Below are 23,489 nucleotides of genomic sequence, written 5' to 3' on the forward strand. Positions count from 1 at the left end.
TGAGGTACCTGAGGATTGGCGGAATGCTTGCATAATGCCATTGTACAAAAACAAAGGGGATAAGAGTGAGTGCTCATATTACAGAGGTATAATTTTTTTTTTTAGTATTCCTGGGAAATTATATGGGAGGGTATTGATTGAGTGGGTGATGGCATGTACAGAGCATCAGATTGGAGAAGAGCAGTATGGTTTCAGAAGTGGTAGAGGATGTGTGGATCAGGTGCTTGCTTTGAAAAATGTATGTGAGAAATACTTAGGAAAGCAAATGGATTTGTATGTAGCATTTATGGATCTGGAAAAGGCATATGATAGAGTTGATAGAGATGCTCTGTGGAAGGTATTAACAGTATATGGTGTGGGAGGCAAGTTGTTAGAAGCAGTGAAAAGTTTTTATCGTGGATGTAAGGAATGTGTACATGTAGTAAGAGAGGAAAGTGATTGGTTCTCAGTGAATGTTGGTTTGCAGCAGGGGTGCATGATGTCTCCATGGTTGTTTAATTTGTTTATGGATGGGGTTGTTAGGGAGGTGAATGCAAGAGTTTTGGAAAGAGGGGCAAGTATGCAGTTTGCTGTGGATGAGAGAGCTTGGGAAGTGAGTGAGTTGTTGTTCACTGATGATACAGCGCTGGTGGCTGATTTGGGTGAGAAACTGCAGAAGTTGGTGACTGAGTTTAGTAAAGTGTGTGAAAGAAGAAAGATGAGAGTATATGTGAATAAGAGCAAGGGTATTAGGTACAGTAAGGCTGAGGGACAAGTCAATTGGGAGGTAAGTTTGAATGGAGAAAAACTGGAGGGAGGGAAGTGTTTTAGATATCTGGGAGTGGATTTGGCAGCGGATGGTACCATGGAAGCGGAAGTGAATCATACGGTGGGGGAGGGGGCGAAAGTTCTGGGAGCGTTGAAGAATGCGTGGGAGTCAAGAATGTTATCTTGGAAAGCAAAAATGGGTATGTTTGAAGGAATAGTGGTTTCAACAATGATATATGGTTGCAAGGCGTGGGCTATAGATAGAGTTGTGCAGAGGAGGGTGGATGTGCTGGAAATGAGATGTTTGAGGACAATATGTGGTGTGAGGTGGTTTGATTGAGTAAGTAATTAAAGGGTAAGAGAGATGTGTGGTAATAAAAAGAGTGAGGTTGAGAGAGCAGAAGAGGGTGTGTTGAAATGGTTTGGTCACATGGAAAGAATGAGTGAGGAAAGACTGACAAAGAGGATATATGTGTCAGAGGTGGAGGGAAGGAGGAGAAGTAGGAGACCAAATTGGAGGTGGAAGGATGGAGTGAAAAAGATTTTGAGTGATTGGGGCCTGAACATACAGGAGGGTGAAAGGCGTGCAAGGAATTGGAATGATGTGGTAAACTGGGGTCGACATATTGTCAATGGATTGAACCAGGGCATGTGAAGCATCTGCGGCCTATTGCGGGAAGGGAGCGGAGGTTTCGGTGCATTACACATGACAGCTAGAGACTGAGTGTGTATGAATGTGGCCTTTGTTGTCTTTTCCTGGCGCTAACTCACGCACACGCAGGGGAAGGGAGAATATCATTTCATATGTGGTGGGGTGGCGGCAGGAATGGATGAGGGCAGCATGCATGAATATGTACATGTGTATATATGTATATGTCTATGTATGTATATGTTGAAATGTATAGGTATGTATATGTGCGCGTGTGAGCGTTTACGTACACAAGTATATGTGAGTGGGTTGGGCCATTCTTTCATCTCCTTCCTTATGATACCTCGCTAATGCAGGTGACAGCGTCAAAGTATAATAAAATAAATAAAAATATAAGGCATGTGTACGTGTAGGAAGAGAGGAAAATGATTGGTTCTCAGTGAATGTTGGTTTGCGGCAGGGGTGTGTGATGTCTCCATGGTTGTTTAATTTGTTTATGGATGGGGTTGTTAGGGAGGTGAATGCAAGAGTTTTGGAAAGAGGGGCAAGTATGAAGTCTGTTGTGGATGAGAGAGCTTGGGAAGTGAGTCAGTTGTTGTTCGCTGATGATACAGATACAGCGCTGGTGGCTGATTCATGTGAGAAACTGCAGCAGCTGGTGACTGAGTTTGGTAAAGTGTGTGAAGGAAGAAAGTTAAGAGTGAATGTGAATAAGAGCAAGGTTATTAGGTACAGTAGGGTTGAGGGACAAGTCAACTGGGAGGTAAGTTTGAATGGAGAAAAACTGGAGGAAGTAAAGTGTTTTAGATATCTGGGAGTGGATCTGGCAGCTGATGGAACCATGGAAGGAGAAGTGAATCATAGGGTGGGGGAGGGGGCGAAAATCCTGGGAGCCTTGAAGAATGTGTGGTAGTCAAGAACATTATCTCCGAAAGCAAAAATGGGTATGTTTGAAGGAATAGTGGTTCCAAATGTTGTATGGTTGCAAGGCGTGGGCTATGGATAGAGTTGTGCGCAGGAGGGTGGATGTGCTGGAAATGAGATGTTTGAGGACAATGTGTGGCGTGGGGTGGTTTGATCGAGTAAGTAATGTAAGGGTAAGAGAGATGTGTGGAAATAAAAAGAGCGTGGTTGAGAAAGCAGAAGAGGGTGTTTTGAAATGGTTTGGTCACATGGAGAGAATGAGTGAGGAAAGATTGACCAAGAGGATATATGTGTCGGAGGTGGAGGGAACAAGAAGTGGGAGACCAAATTGGAGGTGAAAAGATGGAGTGAAAAAGACTATGAGTGATCAGGGCCTGAACGTGCAGGGGGGTGAAAGGCGTGCAAGGAATAGAGTGAATTGGATCGATGTGGTATACCGGAGTCGACGTGCTATCAATGGATTGAATCAGAGCATGTAAAGTGTCTGGGGTAAACCATGGAAAGTTGTGTGGGGCCTGGATGTGGAAAGGAAGCTGTGGTTTCGGGCATTATTGCACGACAGCTAGAGACTGAGTGTGAACGAATGGGGCCTTTGTTGTTTTTTCCTAGCGCTACCTCGCACACATGAGGGGGGGAGGGGGATGTTATTCCATGTGTGGCAAGGTGGCGATGGGAATGAATAAAGGCAGACAGCGTGAATTGTGTGCATGTGTATATATGTATGTGTCTGTGTGTGTATATATATGTGTACATTGAGATGTATGGGTATGTATATTTGCGTGTGTGGACGTGTATGTATATACATGTGTATGGGGGTGGGTTAGGCCATTTCTTTTGTCTGTTTCCTTGCGCTACCTCGCAAACGCGGGAGACAGCGACAAAGCAAAATAAATAATACAAATAAGAAAATATAAACCATTTATAGTGCAGCCTTGGGCTGCAGGAGCTTCTTTAAAGAGGTAACACCAGGTCTCTTTCTTAGGAAGGGGTACTAGGGTAATTATAACTAAATATATAACAGCCAAAAGATGAAACAAAGGTCCTCTCAATACAGTCCCACCTTAACATTCTCAGCTCTCAATTTGGTGCAACAGCATTGCACTCTCATCCATCCAAACCACTCCATAAATAAGCCTACCCCTCAGTAGAAATAAAAAGCTCACCCATGCCTCACATTTCAGTAAACTTAAGGTTCCTCCACCCCCTGGGGATGGGGGAGAAAGAATACTTCCCGCGTATTCCTGTGTGTCATAGAAGGCGACAAAAGGGGGTGGGAGGGGGGGGGCTGGAAACCCCACTCCTTGCATTTAAATTTCTAAAATGGGAAACAGGAGGAGGAGTCATGCGGGGAGTGCTCATCCTCCTTGAAGACTCAGATTGGGGTATCTATATGTGTGTGGATGTAACCAATATGAGAAACAAGGAGAGATAGGTAGTGTGTTAGAGGAAAGGAAACTGGATGTTTCAGCTTGAAGTGAAACAAAGCTCAAGGGTAAAGGGGAAGAGTGGTTTGGGAATGTCTTGGGAGTAAAGTCAGGGGCTGGTGAGAGGACAAGAGCAAAGGAAGGAGTAGCACTCCTCCTGAAGCAGGAGTTGTGGGAATGTGATAGAATGCATGTAAGTAAACTCTAGATTGATATGGGAAAAGCTGAAAGTGGATGTAATTCCTGAATGAGGTACTGGCCTCATAGCAGAAGAAAGATCATGAGAGGCAAGTGTTTTGGGAACAGCCGAATGAGTGTGTCAAAAGCTTTGATGCATGAGACCGGGTTAAAGTGATGGGTGATTTGAATGTGAAGGTGAATAATGTGGCAGTTGAGGGTATAACTGGTGTACATGGGGTGTTCAGTGTTGTAAATGGAAATGGTGAAGAGCTTGTGAATTTTTGTGTTGAAAAAGGACTGGTGATTGGGAATACCTTGTTTAAAATGAGAGGTATATATAAGTATACGTATGTGAGTAGGAGAGATGGCCATAGGGCATTATTGGAGTACGTGTTAATTGATAGGCACGTGAAAGAGAGACTTTTGGATGTTAATGTGCTGTGATGGGCAGCTGGAGGGACGTCTGATCACTATCTTGTGGAGGCGAAGGTGAAGAATTGTAGAGGCTTTCAGAAAAGAAAAGAGAATGTTGGGGAGAAGAGAGTGGTGAGAGTAAGTGAGCTTGGAGAGGAGACTTGAGAGGAAGTACCAGGAGAGATTGAGTGCAGATTAGCAAAAGGTGAGAGCAAATGAAGTAAGGGGAATAGGGGAGGATTGGGATGTGTATAGGGAAGCAGTGATGGCTTGTGCAAAAGATGCGTATAGTATGAGAAAAGTGAGAGGTGGGTACATTAGAAAGGGTAGTGAATGGTGAGATGAAGAAGTAACATTGCCAGCGAAAGAGAAGAGAGAGGCATTTGGACAAATTTTGCAGGGAAGTAGTGCAAGTGACCGGGAGATGTATAAAAGAAAGCAGCAGGTCAAGTGAAAGGGGCAAGAGGTGAAAGAGAGGGCAAATGAGAGTTGGGGTGAGAGTATCATTAAATTTTAGGGAGAACAAAGAGATGTTTTGGAAGGAGGTAAATAAAATGCATAAGACAGAACAAATGGGAACATCGGTGAAGGGGGCAAATGGAGAGGTAATAACAAGGTGAATGTGTCTGATGATAGAAAGCCAGATATAGGGTGTTTTGGTCAGGGTGGTGTGCAAAGTGAGAGGGTCAGGGAGAATGATTTGGTAAGCAGAGAAGTAGTGAAAGCTGGAAAGGCAGCGGGTTTGGACAGTACTGCAGTGGAATTTATTAGAAAGGGGGTGACTGTGTTGTCGATTGGATGGTAAAGATATTCAATGTATGTATGGATCATGGTGAAGTGCATGAGGATTGGCAGAATGCATGCATAGTGCTATTGTACAAAGGGAAAGGGGATAAAGGTGATTGTTCAAATTACAGAGGTATAAGTTTGTTGAGTGTTCCTGGGAAATCATATGGGAGGGTATTGATTGAGAGGGTAAAGTTATGTACAGAGCATCAGAACAATGTGGTTTCAGAAGTGGTAGACGATGTGTGGAGCAGGTGTTTGCCTTGAAGAATGTATGTGAGAAATACTTAGAAAAACAAATGGATTTGTATGTAGCATTTATGGATCTGGAGAAGGCAAATGATAGGGTTGACAAAGATGCTCTGTGGAAGGTTTTAAGAGTATATGGTGTGGGAGGTAAGTTGCTAAAAGCAATGAAAAGTCTTTACCAAGGATGTAAGGCATGTGTACGAGTAGGAAGAGAGATGAGTGATTGGTTCCCAGTGAATGTCAGTTTAAGACAGGGGTGCGTGATGTCTCCATGGGTGTTAAATTTGTTTATGGATGGGGTGGTTGGGGAAGTGAATGCAAGAGTTTTGGGAGGTATTTTTGAATAGATAAAAACTGGAGGAAGTGAAGTGTTTTAGATATCTGGGAGTGGACTTAGCAGCGGATGGAACCATGAAAGTGGAAGTGAGTCACAGGGTGGGGGAGGAGGCGAAGGTTTTGGGAGTGTTGAAGAATGTGTGGAAGGTAAGAATGTTATCTGAGAGAGCAAAAATGGGTATGTTTAAAGGAATAGGGGTTCCAACAAAGTTATATGGTTGCGAGGCATGGGCTATAGACAGGGTTGTTCGGAGGAAGGTGGATATGTTGGAAATGAAATGTTTGAGAACAATATGTGCTGTGAGGTGGTATGATTAAGCACATAATGAAACGGTATGAAAGATGTGTGGTAATAAAAGAGTGTGGTTGAGAAAGCAGAAGAGGGTGTGTTGAAATGGTTTGGACATAGGGAGAGAATGAGTGAGGAAAGATTAACAAAGAGGATATATGCCTCAGAGGTGGAGGGAACAAGGAAAAACGGGAGACCAAATTGGAGGTGGAAGGATGGAGTGAAAAAGATTTTGAGCAATCAGGGCCTGAACATATAGGGGGTTGAAAGGCATGCAAAGAATAGAGTGAAATGGAACAATGTGATATACTGGGGTCGACGTGCTGTCAATGGATTGAACCAGGGGATGAGAAGAGTCTGGGGTAAACCATGGAAAGGTCCGTGGGGCCTGGATGTGGAAAAGGAGCTGTCATTTCAATGCATTACACAAGACAGCTAGAGACTTAGTGTGAACAACTGTGGCCTTTTTTTGTCTTTTGCTGGTGCTACCTCGCGGCGGCGGCGAGGGGGGGGGGTCGTGTGTGGCGGGGTGGCAACAGGAATGGATGAAGGCAGCAAGTATGGATATGTACATATGTTTATATGTATATGTCTGTGTGTGTATATGTATACGTTGAAATGTATATGTGTGTGTGTATGTGGGCGGTTATGTATATACATGTGTATGTGGGTGGGTTGAGCCATTCCTTATCTGTTTCCTTGCACTACTTTGCGAAAGCAGGAGACAGAGATTAAGTATAATTTTTTTTTTTTCTTTTGTCGCTGTCTCCCGCGTTTGCGAGATAGCGCAAGGAAACAGACAAAAGAAATGGCCCAACCCACCCCCATACACATGCCTTGATTCAATCCACTGACAGCACGTCAACCCCGGTATACCACATCGCTCCAATTCACTCTATTCTTTGCCCTCCTTTCACCCTCCTGCATGTTCAGGCCCCGATCACACAAAATCTTTTTCACTCCATCTTTCCACCTCCAATTTGGTCTCCCTCTTCTCCTCGTTCCCTCCACCTCCGACACATATATCCTCTTGGTCAATCTTTCCTCACTCATTCTCTCCATGTGACCAAACCATTTCAAAACACCCTCTTCTGCTCTCTCAACCACGCTCTTTTTATTTCCACACATCTCTCTTACCCTTACGTTACTTACTCGGTCAAACCACCTCACACCACACATTGTCCTCAAACATCTCATTTCCAGCACATCCATCCTCCTGCGCACAACTCTATCCACAGTCCACGCCTCGCAACCATACAACATTGTTGGAACCACTATTCCTTCAAACATACCCATTTTTGCTTTCCAAGACAATGTTCTCGACTTCCACACATTCTTCAAGGCTCCCAGAATTTTCGCCCCCTCCCCCACCCTATGATCCACTTCCGCTTCCATGGTTCCATCCGCTGCCAGATCCACTCCCAGATATCTAAAACACTTCACTTCCTCCAGTTTTTCTCCATTCAAACTCACCTCCCAATTGAATTGACCCTCAACCCTACTGTACCTAATAACCTTGCTCTTATTCACATTTACTCTTAACTTTCTTCTTTCACACACTTTACCAAACTCAGTCACCAGCTTCTGCAGTTTCTCACATGAATCAGCCACCAGCGCTGTATCATCAGCAAAATAAATAAATAAATAAATAACCATTTATATTTGTCAGGCAGAAGAAGCAATCCTAAGCATGATCTGTGGCTTCTCTTCAAACTATAGGAGTGGCAAACGCCATATGGTGTGAACCTTTTGCCTATGCTGTTAGAAGCTTGACACATGGGACACAACAAATATGGGGGCCCAACTTTTTTCCTGGACACCCACTTTACAACAAAAGTAATGCTCATAGTATCTTTTAATGAGGGATGTGAAAGAACGCTTTTGCTACATGAATGTTAATTTACCGCAGATGTAGCAGAAAGAATTTAGACTACTTACACAGTTTTTCAGCATTATAATTGTGGATGGAGGCACCAGCACAACATTTGAATACACAAAAGCACAACACTTGAATACACTAAAGCACAATCTGTCAACAGAGTAGAAAGAAACTATTTACACATTGAGTTCTAGCCTGCAACTAACAGAGAACTACTACTCAGGAGTGGACAGTGCCAGATTTATAAGGGGGCAAAAAGGGCAATTGCCCCAGGCAATAATTCAAAATTAGCTTACCGAGCCAGGACCTTAGCTGAACTTTGGCCAACTGTTCCATCAAATCAGGATATTTCTAATAAGTAATTACAGTCAAGCAAAGGTTGAGCAATCTTATTTACAGCCAAAAAAGAGAAAAGATTTGTCAAAATGGTGAAAACAGTGCTTGACCCACAGTGTTCTCATGACAAGCTACTCCCCCTACTGTGAAATGCATGTTCGCTCACATCACATAATGTTTTGCTGCACTGTGATGAAACAGTGTTCACACTGGTTGACTTCAAGATGTTTTGTTTGTGTTGCTCTGAGTAGCAAATAAAAGATTAGAATTTGCTCTGCCTTTCATCAGGTAGGGATGAGTCACCACTTGCTGCCTTGCTCAGAAAGGCATCCACAAGAGATTTGTTTTTACTAGCAGCCATACTTTGCAGACTTAGCAGTTATATGCATTTGTACACTTTCAGTAAAACATGTTCCACAGCTCATATAAGCATAAAACTTGGCACATACGTTCTTGAAACCTGTAGATTTCTTGAGACGTTTCCATAAATATTTTCAAAATTATTCTTTTGGAATCCAATGAGATGACCATGTGCCCTATGCCTACTGGATGTAGAGAGCAGTGTTCTAAAGATGATACAGTTTGAGGAGTTCATTAAAGACTTTTCAGATGCCAAGTGTAGAAAGATTTTTTGTAGCTACTGTAGTGTTTACATGTATGTATGTACCTTTTTATGTATAACTTGTCAGTTCTAATTACATGCAGTAAACTGATTTTGATGTATAGATTTGGTGATTTTAATTTCTGTGTACGAGAGGCCCACCAAACCTAAAGTGCCCCAGGCTCCCTGAGGTCAAAAGCCAGCCCTGTGAGTGTGCATTGTTTGAAAGTTCCACTATTTCTAGTCAAGTTTCTGCAGGCCCCCAGTGACTCATTTATCTAGGCTTGTGCTTTCAAAAGGAAGCTATTGCACTTCACAGACAATGAAAATAGCTGTGCTTCTTAAACTTTTTGTTCAAAAGCTCCATAGAGCACTGGTACATATATACTGTACATAATATGCGAGTCTGCTGGAACAAAAAAAAATACCGGCAATAGAGAAATTCTGGACATATTTGGATTCAGCATGCAAAAATACATAAGAAACAGAAATTGTTTTTCCATGGGACAAAATCTTTGTTGACCAGTGCAATCAATATTAGAATTTATGAACTCAATGAAAGTGTACAGGGATCTCTCAATTCAAGATATTACATTCTCGAAAATCATTGCATAAATCAATATGTGAAAAACATATAATGTAAATAATGGAGAACTGGGGATTTCGTTATCAATAGGGGAGTACCAAAGAGTATACCAGTGAAAAAACTACAGTAAAAACGTACCAGAAAATATAAAATACTGTAGTGTACATACTGAGCAATGAATTCTACAAATAAAACAGAAAAAACAAACAATTTCAACACTTCTGTTTACTGCTGTTCCTAAGCTGCTTCCTGATACTGATGAAGGGAGAACAGGTGAGTAGAAGATTTACTGGGGAATGGGGTCATCTGGGTCATATGATGTAGATGTGGAAGGAGGTGGTGATAGTTGAATGAGCTCAACTATTACATTGCTAAATGCTGATGGCTAGTCCTCCTTACGAGTGTACTTTTTCTTCAAAAAGAAATCGAGTGATGTCTGTTTCGCCTTCACCATCTTCTCATGGTGGAGATCTTTAAAGCACCTAATGCCAGGCAGGACATTTCAGGATACCTTTAAACTCTGTTCTGTGTTCAAGGTCATCCACATCAAATACAGCAAGAGCAAGGTCAATGTGGTGGAACACCTCAGCTAACTTCTTGCTAGTGAAAGAATGTACTTGCTCAACCTTCCCTTTTCCTAACACTTCCTCTGGTGTTTCCTCTCCAAATGAAGAAAATCTTTATTTGAGGGCTCTTCTTTATACAACTCTAGCAACTCTTTCACATCATCCTCCTGAATCTCATCTAAGCCAGCTTTTTTGCCAATTCCACAATTTGTTCACACATGCTTGATAATTCAGTGTCAATGTCAAGACTCTGAAATTCATGAACAAACTGAGGGCAAAGCTTGCACTGCAGTCCACTCACACAAACACTGGTGGCTTCCTTCTAAGTCTCATGGATGATCACGATAGCATCCCTGATGGGGATTGACTTCTAGAATCCCTTCCACGAACTTTACAAAAGTTCTCCATAAATAGTATGCCTTGAATGTAGATATTATCTCCAGGTTCATTGGCTTTATTAGAGATGTACAGAAACTTATCCTCTTCTTCACACAATACTCCTTCAGCTCTAAAAGGAGCTTTGCAGCAAAACAATCACACAAAACTTTGCTTGTTATCCACCCCATTGGATTGGAATAATAACAGACAGGCAAATATTGTTCATGTACCCATTAAAAGCCCTGAGATTTTCTGAACTGTAGACTGTTAATGGTTTAAGCTTACAGTCACCTTCAGCGCTGCCCACATAAGCAGTGTGAGGTGATCCTTGAAAGCTCTGAATCCTGGTGTAGTCTTCTCTTCATAGGAAATGTACATTCTCAAAGACATTCCCTTCCAAAATAATGTAGTATCATCTACATTAAAAATCTGCACTGGAAAATAACTGTTTTCCTTGATAATGGTTTTCAGCACTCCCAGGAAATTTTCAGCAGCATTGACATCGGTGGAAGCAGCCTCTCCCTTCATTTTGATGTGGTAATTGTGGGATTTCCTAAAAGTTGCAAACCTACCAGGACTTGCTTGAAATGTCTTTACTACTCCTTCTTCCATTGCTAAGTCATCACATAAACTCAGCCTTTGCTAGTATTACAAGAGAATACAAAGTCTTAGATGCACTGATTAATGTTCCACTCTTGGTACCCTCCTTGATCTTTGCATCATCACAAATAGTCTGTAAAGTAGATTCACTAAGTCCAAGGGTACACTTAACATCAGCAGTTCATTCACCTCCCTCATAATGTTTGAGCACATTCATTCTAACATCAATGGTGATGGACTTACACTTCTTAGCACCATTGGTACCAGAAGAACTGAAAAGATGCCTTAGTGGTAAAATGTAAAGGGCAAAACTCGTGTAATATACAGCATTCAGCAGCACAAAATACTGGAGCACTCAGTGAATACAACTATATGCCCACCACATGTAAGCATGCTTTTTGCATGGAGATGAAAATGCCACACCAACACACTGCCAGCCCAATGATGATGATCATGTTATTCTAAACTTAAGCCTGTTTAAATTAAAATAGCCGAAATTGGTCAAGCATTTTAATCTAGAAATGGCATACCTAAAAAATGTGTAAAACAAAAGACACCTGTATATGCAGTACTGAAATTCATCTATATGGTGGACAAGTTCTATCCTATATCAATCCCTAGTGATGGTCAATCAATAAGCTGTCTGGCGATCATTTCACTTGTTTGCTAATTCTTTTAGGATTTGTTTGTGTACTTACTGAAGTTGATAAAATCACCAAACAACTATCATCATCACATTTTTCAGTCAACATAATTGTGATATTAATACAGGTAAGCTGAGATTAACAATGTTCTTTCAGTGTGTGTATCTATGTATGTATTGATTACTTTAAGTTGAATAAATCCCTAAACAAGTTATCAATCCTGTCTCATCATCACTAAACATAACCACATTACCAGTAACAACGAAAGTGGGCCAAGCATGATATTGTCGTAGACACCTTGATGTGCAGTTCATTTTGTGTTTACATATAATGTATATTGATTGCAGAAGTTGAGTGATCATAAAATAAGCTATCAATCATTGCTGCATCATCTCCAAACAAATTAATAATAAGGGTGAGCTGAGGTGCACTTGGGATGAGATTCACACCGGCTTCGATAATTATGTGCACACCATATGTGACATTAAACATCATGAAACTATGTACACATCTTCAAATGCAATGGAGCCATGAGATACAAAGGTATTTATATATGATGCAACAGTAACAGGAGCAGTGACCAAAAGGGTCAGTTGGCAAGGGCTGAAGTTTCAGTAAACAATAGGGGGCTAGAGCCTCATATGGGGCCAAAATGTTTGGAGGACTGAATTGTTGGGAGGGGTCGAAGTGTTTGGTGCAGATGAACTCACACCCTTCACAAGTTTACCCATAATGAAAAGATGGAAAAGATGCCTAAATTTACACCTGTATTTCAAAATCATGGATTTCAATGCCACTGGAAAGAAATCTTAAAAATCACTGAAAGGACATAATTCTCCATCATTACCCCATATGGAACTGGCCCTTAATCCTTTTCGTTTTGACCCTGGAGGCTCCAATCATGTACAAAAGTTGACATCAAGGCTGGGCTTTGAATGAAATATAAAGAGCTTAGGGAAAGGCAAAAAGGATAGACATGGAAAAGTATTTCAGAATTTTGGGAGAAGTGGAAAACATCATTTAAAAAGTGTCAAGGTCATAGTTACTAGGAAAAACATGAGACAGTTGAGAGTACCAAAAATGTGAGGTGCAGGTAAAAACATTCATTGAAATGGCCCACCCACAAGTTGCAAACAGCCACATGGTAATCATATGATGCAGCAGCTTTCTGAGTATTGCATGGTCTAGCCAGCTCTTAGGAGCAAAACCCCAATGAAAAACCAAAAGAGGGACAGTGAACCAACACTGAAAGGTTGGGTAAGGGGGTCAAGTTCTAAGTTGGCCCAGGAGAGATGATAAGTTGAACCACTCTCAATTCTCAACTCTGTTACGTAAGGATGCAGAGCCAGGACCACCCCTGATAAGAGAGCAGTACTCCAAACAAGGATGGTTCAATCCTTTTCATAAACAGACCAATTGTTCAAAAGAAAGAAATTTTGATATCCAAACAGGACTCCCAGTTTCTTAGAGGAAGTCTTAGCTATTTCTGGAATGGGGAGTTCCCAAGACAGTGTGAATGTTACAGTAATATCTAAAAGGTTCAATTAGCCATGAGTGGAATTACAGATCCATAAAAAAAGAGAGGAAAGTCGTGAAGAATTTCCGATGGAGCAACAGGTAGAAACTGGGTCTTGGAAGCATCAAACTTAATTGGATTTTGCCTATTCCAATGAGATATCCTGTTCAAGTCTGAGTGTATTGAGGAAACTGTATTGAAACAAGATGCAAATAGAGCAAGAGAACAAGGAGCAGATTTGACATGTGGAAAATGCAGTGCATTTGCTTATTTGTAGAAGAAAGGAAACTACTGATAAAGAGGAGAAAAAGTACAAGATAAGACATACCCTGAGGGACTTTGCTGTTGATAGAGAAGGGGTGAAGAGGCTGATCCATCAACAACACAGAGATAAAGCGGCCAGAGTGTAAGCTAAATATGAGAAAGCAGAGAGGGAGGATATCCAAAAGAGGGGAGCTTTGAGATGAGACCCCAATGCCATATCCTATCAAAACCCTTGAATATATCGAGAGCAATTACATAATATTCCCTATAATCTTTCAGGGATGATAACAAGACATTAAGAAGATGGGAAAGTATATCACCAGTGGACCTCATCTTATGGGAGCCATACTTGTGATAAGAGATGAGAATGTGCAATGCAAGATGTCTGAAGTTATTAGAGTTGAGGAAGCATTTGAAGACTTGGGGAACTGTAAATGTCAAAGAAGCAGGACAAAAGTTAAAGGGGCTAGACAATCACCCTACTTAGGGATGGGATGTACCAATGCATGCTTCCAAGAAGAAAAAAAAGATGAGGTTTTCAAAAAGAAACAGAAAAGACGATCAAGCACATTGGAGGTACAATCTTTCAGTACATGAAGATGGACACCATTATATCCATAAACACTGCTTGGTTCCTGAGAAAGAAGCTCTTTTCTGACAGTTCGAAAAGAGATTACAAGAAGGGGCATAGGATTAGTAAAAGAAGCATCAGGAGGTGAAGGTATATTAGGATTAGTAAAAAGAGCATCAGGAGGTGAAGGTATATTAGAGTTGTCCATGGAGAGTTAGAGGAGAAGCAAGAATCAAAGAGGATTTCTATGTCTACTGCAGATAGCAACTGTACTGTCAGAACAGAGAAGTGAAGGTAAAGCGACAGTTGTTAGTGATTTCCTTAGCTAAAGACCAGAAAGACCAATCAGTGGATGAAGAGAAGAGATTATAGCTCTTCCTCTGAATAAATGAATGCTTTGCCTTTCAGATAACTTACTTGCAATGATTATAGGCAGTGATAAATGCTTCATATCAAAAGACAGGTCCTGAGTGGAAAATGGAAAATGGAAAATCCCACATTCTGAAATCAATCTTTAAAATGGGAATAGTATCTACTAGATCAGAGTTCATAAACCTAAAACAAGTGCATCTTCATATGGCTAATTCACCTTTATGGCACGAGGAGATTTGTTTCATACAGGTTCAGATTCTATTGTTTCTTTAGACAGCTCAACTGACTTTTCTTTTGACTCTCAACCCAAAGAACCTTCCTTCATAACTATACCACTAATGAGTTACTTATCATCAAAAGAAAATGTGTAAGAGTGATAATCCCACCTCATCAGATAATTATAATTTTCCAGTTCATGAATGCCATCTTTCTCGAAGACAGATATCAACAAAACTTCCAGGAATGTATTGTTATACTGTGTAGAGGTGGCACAGGGCTTTAAAGTACAGGGAAATTGTAGATGAAACAATCAAAATCATGTGGGACAGTCTAAAAAAGTAATGAAAAACACTTTCACTGCAATCTTGCAAACAAGATATAAACAGGTGGGATACCTATGGTATTCCCTCATTTTCTAATGTCCTTGTGCCATGTGTGAGGACACCAAAAAAGTGACCATCCTGTGGATGGTTCAAAAACATTCATCTGGAGCTTGTTCACTTTCTGTACAGCTTTAATAGTTCATACATCAATATACAAAGAAAATGATACAGTAATAAACAAGAAAACTAGCTTATAGACTGTAGCAATGCCCATAATCCATTTTTGCTGTTTAAGCATCCCAATGAATGCCACCATGTCTCATAACATATGAATCTCACTTACTCCAAGTTTTGCACGTAAGCAGGTAAATTCAGATGTCTACATTTATTGAGGGCTCGAATGATTATGAAATCTCTTCCGCACAGGATTAGAACCTTAGACATTTTTAGACATATGAACTCAGTTTACAATGCCAAGCAAATGAAAGAACATGGTGGCAATAAGTAGAGTCCTATACATTTTTTATAACAATACTTAATACTTAACAATATTTGATATCCAGTATTTACAATATTACTGCATTCAATTCAACCCCATAATTTCCCTATCCCTTATAACCCCACCACTTATGAGTTGATCAATGTTTAAAGATAGTTTTAAGGGTATGAAGGCAAAATACCACACTCGTATCATTCTTTAAATCATCAACAAAGATTCCATTAAGGAAAACCTATAATAACAATTCTAAACAAGTGGCATCTCTAGACTTTTACCTCAATTTACTGTGGCATTTACGAATTCATCATAAAAAAATCAAATAGGCGTGTACATTTATATAAACTATTTAATAATTGATCTACCAACACATTGTGAACATTCTTTACTATTTAGCATATAATATTTTAGTACATTTCCGCCAATTTCGTATTATTTGAAGGTTCTGTCAGCCGTCTGTAAGTTTGGTGTCAACATACTGATGCCTTACTGTGGGTATGGGTCGATGGTGTATCTGCCATCTTTCATCACTATAAACTTTCATTTCATTAATTATACGATCATATAGAATTACATCTTCGATTAAGTTAACAGGAACTAAAGTAACCTCACCTTCCAGCTCATCTTCAAAACTCAAGATAGACTGCTTCTTTTGTTCAGCCTTCTCTTTGACTTTCTTTTTCTCCTTTTTGACGAGAGTCGCAAAGGTAGAATTACTGTCATCGTTACTAGCGATAGTCGTACCATCACCCTCCACCCCAGCTTCTTCATCACTCAACCGCCGTTGTCTAATTTGGTTAAGATTTTTACGTTTCTTGAACATGTCCACTCTCAGAATCTACCGTCCATAACAACATAATAAACAGTTTACTAAACGAGCCTACGGAGTGACGACCATATTTAAAACTTGTCACCACACATAATGATACAATAAACTGCATAAAATATATTCCTAATCCTTTGGAATTGTTAAAACAATATTGAATTTAATATGTACACAAATATGCTTTAAATCACTGAATCTATTCTTAAGACACGAATACAAATATAAGCAACTTGTAATTATAAAAATCTGTAATGTAATATGACTAATAAATTTCTTGTAAATGATTAATTATATAGAATTTCATCCATAAGTAGTATTGATAAAGATTTAAGTTTTAACTATTGACTGTAGTTTAGAATGACCAATTATGGCTATATATCTTTTATATGTTAGTATAATTCTATCTATTACTTTGATATCCTTGAATCATATTTTGATTAAATCCAGATATTTAGAAATATTGTGAAATAGATATTTGCTAAAATTATGATCATATAAGACTTTTCAAAGTCGTTTTAATGAATGTAAACAAACCTTGATTTAGCTGGAATGGAGTGAGGGATTTGTTTGCTCAATTGTCAATCTCCACCAACGTCATGAGTGATAGTGACGAGGAAGATCTTGCATATTATGGGACTCCTCTGGAGGAAATTTCAGAAGGTAATAGGTCAGAATGTGATATAACTTAACTAGTACTTCGAAAAAGTATTGTTTTACACTGACTAAAAGCAGACCCAAGAAATTTAATTCAGTAGCCAGGTAATGATATCCAGATTTTTATATATCTGGCTTTGGGTCATCCGCCAAAAGCATATTCTTTCAGCACCTAATTTGAACTTGCTTCATAAGGTTTTGTCGAAATGTTGATGTAAGTGTGCCTTAGTTGTACTGTCGTCTCAGAGGAGTTACCTCATAGGATAGTATGTTAAGAGAACAAGTCAAGCAATTGTAGGTAATTTTCCAGTTTATGGACGCCACCTTGGTAGATAACAGAAATCGACGAAAGTTTTAGAAATATATTGTTAAAATGAGTAGCTGTGATACAGGTGTGGGATTTTAGGAGTGGCACTGTAACTTTGTCAATTTTAAGTTTTCATAAAGTAGAGGGAAAGTGTGGGATTAATACATTCAAAATTAATACTGGACTGTTTATGTTCAAGCTCAACACTTATACTGAAATCTTGGGTTCTAATGTTATTTTCTAATGTCTGTTTATATATCACAATGACATTAGGAAAGTAACTGTTTTGGGGATAGTTGACCAGACACATTCTGCTGGCATTTGTTCAGTTTCTGTAGAGCTTATTCAGATTATATGTGTGTAACAAATGATGCTGTAATAAAACAAGAATGCTTGCTTGTAGACTGTAGAAATGCCTGTTATCCATTATTATTTGCGCATTCTCCACCTTCCCTTGTAACATTTCATTCAGACTTAAACTGAGTTATGCAGATATGTTGGTTTAGTTCAGATGTTTACATTGACATAGGGTCAAATTAATACTTATGAGATCTCTCTCATATCTCTTATATCTTTGTAGATGTGTGAACTCATTGTTTACAATGCCAAACAAACAAAAGAACATGGTGGAAATAAGAGGAGTACTCTACTTTTTTTGTAAGAATATTTGATAGTTCTGAGATATTTACACAAGCAGCCTTTAAACATTAAAAGTGCATGCTATTTGATTTTCCTTATTTTACAATAAAAGTACATACTATTTGATTTTCCACATTTTACAGTAATGTATGATCATTGAACTCCACATTTTCTCTGTTCCTCATGACCCTGCCACTAATACGTTAATATCAAAAGATAGTTTTAATGGGTGGTAAAGCAAAATCCCACACTCTTACATCACTTCCTATAGTATTTATTTATATTTATTTGGCTTTGTCGCTGTCTCCTGCGTTTGCGAGGTAGTGCAAGGAAACAGATGAAAGAAATGGCCCAACCCACCCCCATACACATGTATATACATACACGTCCACACACGCATCTCAATGTACACATATATATATACACACATATATATATACACACACAGACATATACATATATACACATGTACTTAATTCATACTGTCTGCCTTTATTTATTCCCATCGCCACCTCGCCACACATGGAATAACATCCCCCTCACCCCTCATGTGTGCGAGGTAGCGCTAGGAACAACAAATATTCCATGATATTTTAACTTTCTAAAAAGGGAAACAGAAGGAGTCATGCAGGGAGTGCTCATCCTCCTCGAAGGGGTGTCTAAATATGTGTGGATGTAACCAAGATGAGAAAAAAAGGAGAGATAGGTAGTACGTTTGAGGAAAGGAACCTGGATGTTTTGGCTCTGAGTGAAACGAAGCTCAAGGGTAAAGGGGAAGAGTGGTTTGGGAATGTCTTGGGAGTAAAGTCAGGGGTTAGTGAGAGGACAAGAGCAAGGGAAGGAGTAGCATTACTCCTGAAACAGGAGTTGTGGGAGTATGTGCTAGAGTGTAAGAAAGTAAACTGTAGATTGATATGGGTAAAACTGAAAGTGGACGGAGAGAGATGGGTGGTTATTGGTGCATATGCACCTGGGCATGAGAAGAAGGATCATGAGAGGCAAGTGTTTTAGGAGTAGCTGAATGAGTGTGTTAGTAGTTTTGATGCACGAGACCGGGTTATAGTGATGGGTGATTTGAATGCAAAGGCGAGTAATGTGGCAGTTGAGGGAATAATTGGTGTACCTGGGGTGTTCAGTGTTGTAAATGGAAATGGTGAAGAGCTTGTAGATTTATGTGCTGAAAAAGGACTGGTGATTGGGAATACTTGGTTTAAAAAGAGAGATATACATAAGCATACGTATGTAAGTAGGAGAGATGGCCAGAGAGCGTTATTGGATTACGTGTTAATTGATAAGCGTGTGAAAGAGAGACTTTTGGATGTTAATGTGCTGAGAGATGCAACTGGAGGGATGTCTGATCATTATCTTGTGGAGGCGAAGGTGAAGATTTGTAGAGGTTTTCAGAAAAGAAGAGAGAGAATGTTGGGATGAAGAGAGTGGTGAGAGTAAGTGAGCTTGGGAAGGAGACTTGTGTGAGGAAGTACCAGGAGAGACTGAGTACAGAATGGAAAAAGGTGAGAACAAGGGAGGTAAGGGGAGTGTGGGAGGAAATGGGATGTATTTAGGGAAGCAGTGATGGATTGCGCAAAAGATGCTTGTGGCATGAGAAGCATGGGCGGTGGGCAGATTAGAAAGGGTAGTGAGTGGTGGGATGAAGAAGGCAGATTATTAGTGAAAGAGAAGAGAGAGGCATTTGGACGATTTTTGCAGGGAAATAATGCAAATGAGTGGGAGATGTATAAAAGAAAGAGGCAGGAGGTCAAGAGAAAGTTGCAAGAGGTGAAAAAGAGGGCAATTGAGAGTTGGGGTGAGAGAGTATCATTAAATTTAAGGGAGAATAAAGAGATGTTTTGGAAGGAGGTAAATAAAGTGTGTAAGACAAGGGAACAAATGGGAACTTCAGTGAAGGGGGCTAATGGGGAGGTGATAACAAGTAGTGGTGATGTGAGGAGATGGAGTGAGTATTTTGAAGTTTTGTTGAATGTGTTTGATGATAGAGTGGCAGATATAGGGTGTTTTGGTCGAGGTGGTGTGCAAAGTGAGAGGGCTAGGGAGACTGATTCGGTAAACAGAGAAGAGGTAGTAAAAGCTTTGTGGAAGATGAAAGATGGCAAGGCGGCAGGGTTTGGATGGTATTGCAGTGGAATTTATTAAAAAAGGGGGTGACTGTATTGTTGACTGGTTGGTAAGGTTATTTAATTTATGTTTGATTCATGGTGAGGTGCCTGAGGATTGGCGGAAATGCTTGCATAGTGCCATTGTACAAAGGCAAAGGGGATAAGAGTGAGTGCTCAAATTACAGAGGTATAAGTTTGTTGAATATTCCTGGTAAATTATATGTGAGGGTATTGATTGAGAGGGTGAAGGCATGTACAGAGCATCAGATTGGGGATGAGCAGTGTGGTTTCAGAAGTGGTAGAGGATGTGTGGATCAGGTATTTGCTTTGAAGAATGTATGTGAGAGATACTTTGTAAAGCAAATGGATTTGTATGTAGCATTTATGGATCTGGAAAACGCATATGAAAGAGTTGATAGAGATGCTCTGTGGAAGGTATTAAGAATATATGGCGTGGGAGGCAAGTTGTTAGAAGCAGTGAAAAGTTTTTATCGAGGATGTAAGGCGTGTGTACATGTAGGAAGAGAGGAAAGTGATTGGTTCTCGGTGAATGTAGGTTTGCAGCAGAGGTGTGTGATGTCTCCATGGTTGTTTAATTTGTTTATGGATGGGGTTGTTAGTGAGGTAAATGCAAGAGTTTTGGAAAGAGGGGCAAGTATACAGTCTGTTGTGGATGAGAGAGCTTGGGAAATGAGTCAGTTGTTGTTCACTGATGATACAGCGCTGGTGGCTGATTCGTGTGAGAAACTGCAGAAGCTGGTGACTGAGTTTGGTAAAGTGTGTGAAAGAAGAAAGCTGAGAGTAAATGTGAATAAGAGCAAGGTTATTAGGTACAGTAGGGTTGAGGGACTAGTCAACTGGGAGGTAAGTTTGAATGGAGAAAAAGTGGAGGAAGTGAAGTGTTTTAGATATCTGGGAGTGGATTTGGCAGCGGATGGAACCATGGAAGTGGAAGTGAATCAGAAGGTGAGGGAGGGGGTGAAAATTCTGGGAGGGTTGAAGAATGTGTGGAAGTCAAGAACATTATCTCGGAAAGCAAAAATGGGTATGTTTGAAGGAATAGTGGTTCCAAAAATGTTATATGATTGCAAGGCATGGGCTATAGATAGAGTTGTGCAGAGGAGGGTGGATGTGCTGGAAATGAGATGTTTAAGGACAATATGTATAAAAGAAAGAGACAGGAGGTCAAGAGAAAGGTGCAAGAGGTGAAAAAAGGGCAAATGAGAGTTGGGGTGAGAGAGTATCATTAAATCTTAGGGAGAATAAAAAGATGTTCTGGAAGGAGGTAAATAAAGTGCGTAAGACAAGGGAGTAAATGGGAACTTCAGTGAAGGGCGCAAATGGGGAGGTGATAACAAGTAGTGGTGATGTGAGAAGGAGATGGAGTGAGTATTTTGAAGGTTTGTTGAATGTATTTGATGATAGAGTGGCAGATATAGGGTGTTTTGGTCGAGGTGGTGTGCAAAGTGAGAGGGTTAGGGAAAATGATTTGGTAAACAGAGAAGAGGTAGTGAAAGCTTTGCGGAAGATGAAAGCCGGCAAGGCAGCAGGTTTGGATGGTATTGCAGTGGAATTTATTAAAAAAGGGGGTGACTGTATTGTTGACTGGTTGGTAAGGTTATTTAATGTATGTATGACTCATGGTGAGGTGCCTGAGGATTGGCGGAATGCGTGCATAGTGCCATTGTACAAAGGCAAAGGGGATAAGAGTGAGTGCTCAAATTACAGAGGTATAAGTTTGTTGAGTATTCCTGGTAAATTATATGGGAGGGTATTGATTGAGAGGGTGAAGGCATGTACAGAGCATCAGATTGGGGAAGAGCAGTGTGGTTTCAGAAGTGGTAGAGGATGTGTGGATCAGGTGTTTGCTTTGAAGAATGTATGTGAGAAATACTTAGAAAAGCAAATGGATTTGTATGTAGCATTTATGGATCTGGAGAAGGCATATGATAGAGTTGATAGAGATGCTCTGTGGAAGGTATTAAGAATATATGGTGTGGGAGGAAAGTTGTTAGAAGCAGTGAAAAGTTTTTATCGAGGATGTAAGGCATGTGTACGTGTAGGAAGAGAGGAAAGTGATTGGTTCTCAGTGAATGTAGGTTTGCGGCAGGGGTGTGTGATGTCTCCATGGTTGTTTAATTTGTGTATGGATGGGGTTGTTAGGGAGGTAAATGCAAGAGTTTTGGAAAGAGGGGCAAGTATGAAGTCTGTTGGGGATGAGAGAGCTTGGGAAGTGAGTCAGTTGTTGTTCGCTGATGATACAGCGCTGGTGGCTGATTCATGTGAGAAACTGCAGAAGCTGGTGACTGAGTTTGGTAAAGTGTGTGGAAGAAGAAAGTTAAGAGTAAATGTGAATAAGAGCAAGGTTATTAGGTACAGTAGGGTTGAGGGTCAAGTCAGTTGTGAGGTGAGTTTGAATGGAGAAAAACTGGAGGAAGTGAAGTGTTTTAGATATCTGGGAGTGGATCTGGCAGCGGATGGAACCATGGAAGCTGGAAGTGGATCATAGGGTGGGGGAGGGGGCGAAAATTCTGGGGGCCTTGAAGAATGTGTGGAAGTCGAAGAACATTATCTCGGAAAGCAAAAATGGGTATGTTTGAAGGAATAGTGGTTCCAACAATGTTATATGGTTGCAAGGCATGGGCTATAGATAGAGTTGTGCAGAGGAGGGTGGATGTGCTGGAAATGAGATGTTTAAGGACAATATGTATAAAAGAAAGAGACAGGAGGTCAAGAGAAAGGTGCAAGAGGTGAAAAAAGGGCAAATGAGAGTTGGGGTGAGAGAGTATCATTAAATCTTAGGGAGAATAAAAAGATGTTCTGGAAGGAGGTAAATAAAGTGCGTAAGACAAGGGAGTAAATGGGAACTTCAGTAAAGGGCGCAAATGGGGAGGTGATAACAAGTAGTGGTGATGTGAGAAGGAGATGGAGTGAGTATTTTGAAGGTTTGTTGAATGTATTTGATGATAGAGTGGTAGATATAGGGTGTTTTGGTCGAGGTGGTGTGCAAAGTGAGAGGGTTAGGGAAAATGATTTGGTAAACAGAGAAGAGGTAGTGAAAGCTTTGCGGAAGATGAAAGCCGGCAAGGCAGCAGGTTTGGATGGTATTGCAGTGGAATTTATTAAAAAAGGGGTGACTGTATTGTTGACTGGTTGGTAAGGTTATTTAATGTATGTATGACTCATGGTGAGGTGCCTGAGGATTGGCGGAATGCGTGCATAGTGCCATTGTACAAAGGCAAAGGGGATAAGAGTGAGTGCTCAAATTACAGAGGTATAAGTTTGTTGAGTATTCCTGGTAAATTATATGGGAGGGTATTGATTGAGAGGGTGAAGGCATGTACAGAGCATCAGATTGGGGAAGAGCAGTGTGGTTTCAGAAGTGGTAGAGGATGTGTGGATCAGGTGTTTGCTTTGAAGAATGTATGTGAGAAATACTTAGAAAAGCAAATGGATTTGTATGTAGCATTTATGGATCTGGAGAAGGCATATGATAGAGTTGATAGAGATGCTCTGTGGAAGGTATTAAGAATATATGGTGTGGGAGGAAAGTTGTTAGAAGCAGTGAAAAGTTTTTATCGAGGATGTAAGGCATGT

At 40.3% G+C, this 23,489-nt stretch overlaps 2 protein-coding genes across 2 annotated transcripts in view; one reads left to right on the forward strand and one right to left on the reverse strand.

The window, feature by feature from the left end:
- Positions 1-16,216, reverse strand: part of LOC139749894 (PAX3- and PAX7-binding protein 1) — a 393,872-nt gene extending 377,656 nt beyond the window's left edge. Inside the window, 1 exon segment of the mRNA XM_071664284.1 lies at positions 15,962-16,216. Within this exon segment, the coding sequence (XP_071520385.1) occupies positions 15,962-16,172 (211 nt within the window). The 5' untranslated portion in view covers positions 16,173-16,216.
- A 488-nt stretch (positions 16,217-16,704) lies between these two features.
- The window catches only part of LOC139749709 (G patch domain-containing protein 1 homolog), a 240,342-nt gene continuing 233,557 nt past the window's right edge, over positions 16,705-23,489 (forward strand). Inside the window, exon 1 of the mRNA XM_071663863.1 lies at positions 16,705-16,835. Coding sequence (XP_071519964.1) covers positions 16,772-16,835 — 64 coding nt within the window. The 5' untranslated portion in view covers positions 16,705-16,771. The remainder of the gene's footprint in view (positions 16,836-23,489) is intronic.

The sequence above is a fragment of the Panulirus ornatus genome, chromosome 8 (assembly GCF_036320965.1).
Source record: "Panulirus ornatus isolate Po-2019 chromosome 8, ASM3632096v1, whole genome shotgun sequence".
In the NCBI taxonomy this organism is placed as follows: Eukaryota; Metazoa; Arthropoda; class Malacostraca; order Decapoda; family Palinuridae; genus Panulirus; species Panulirus ornatus.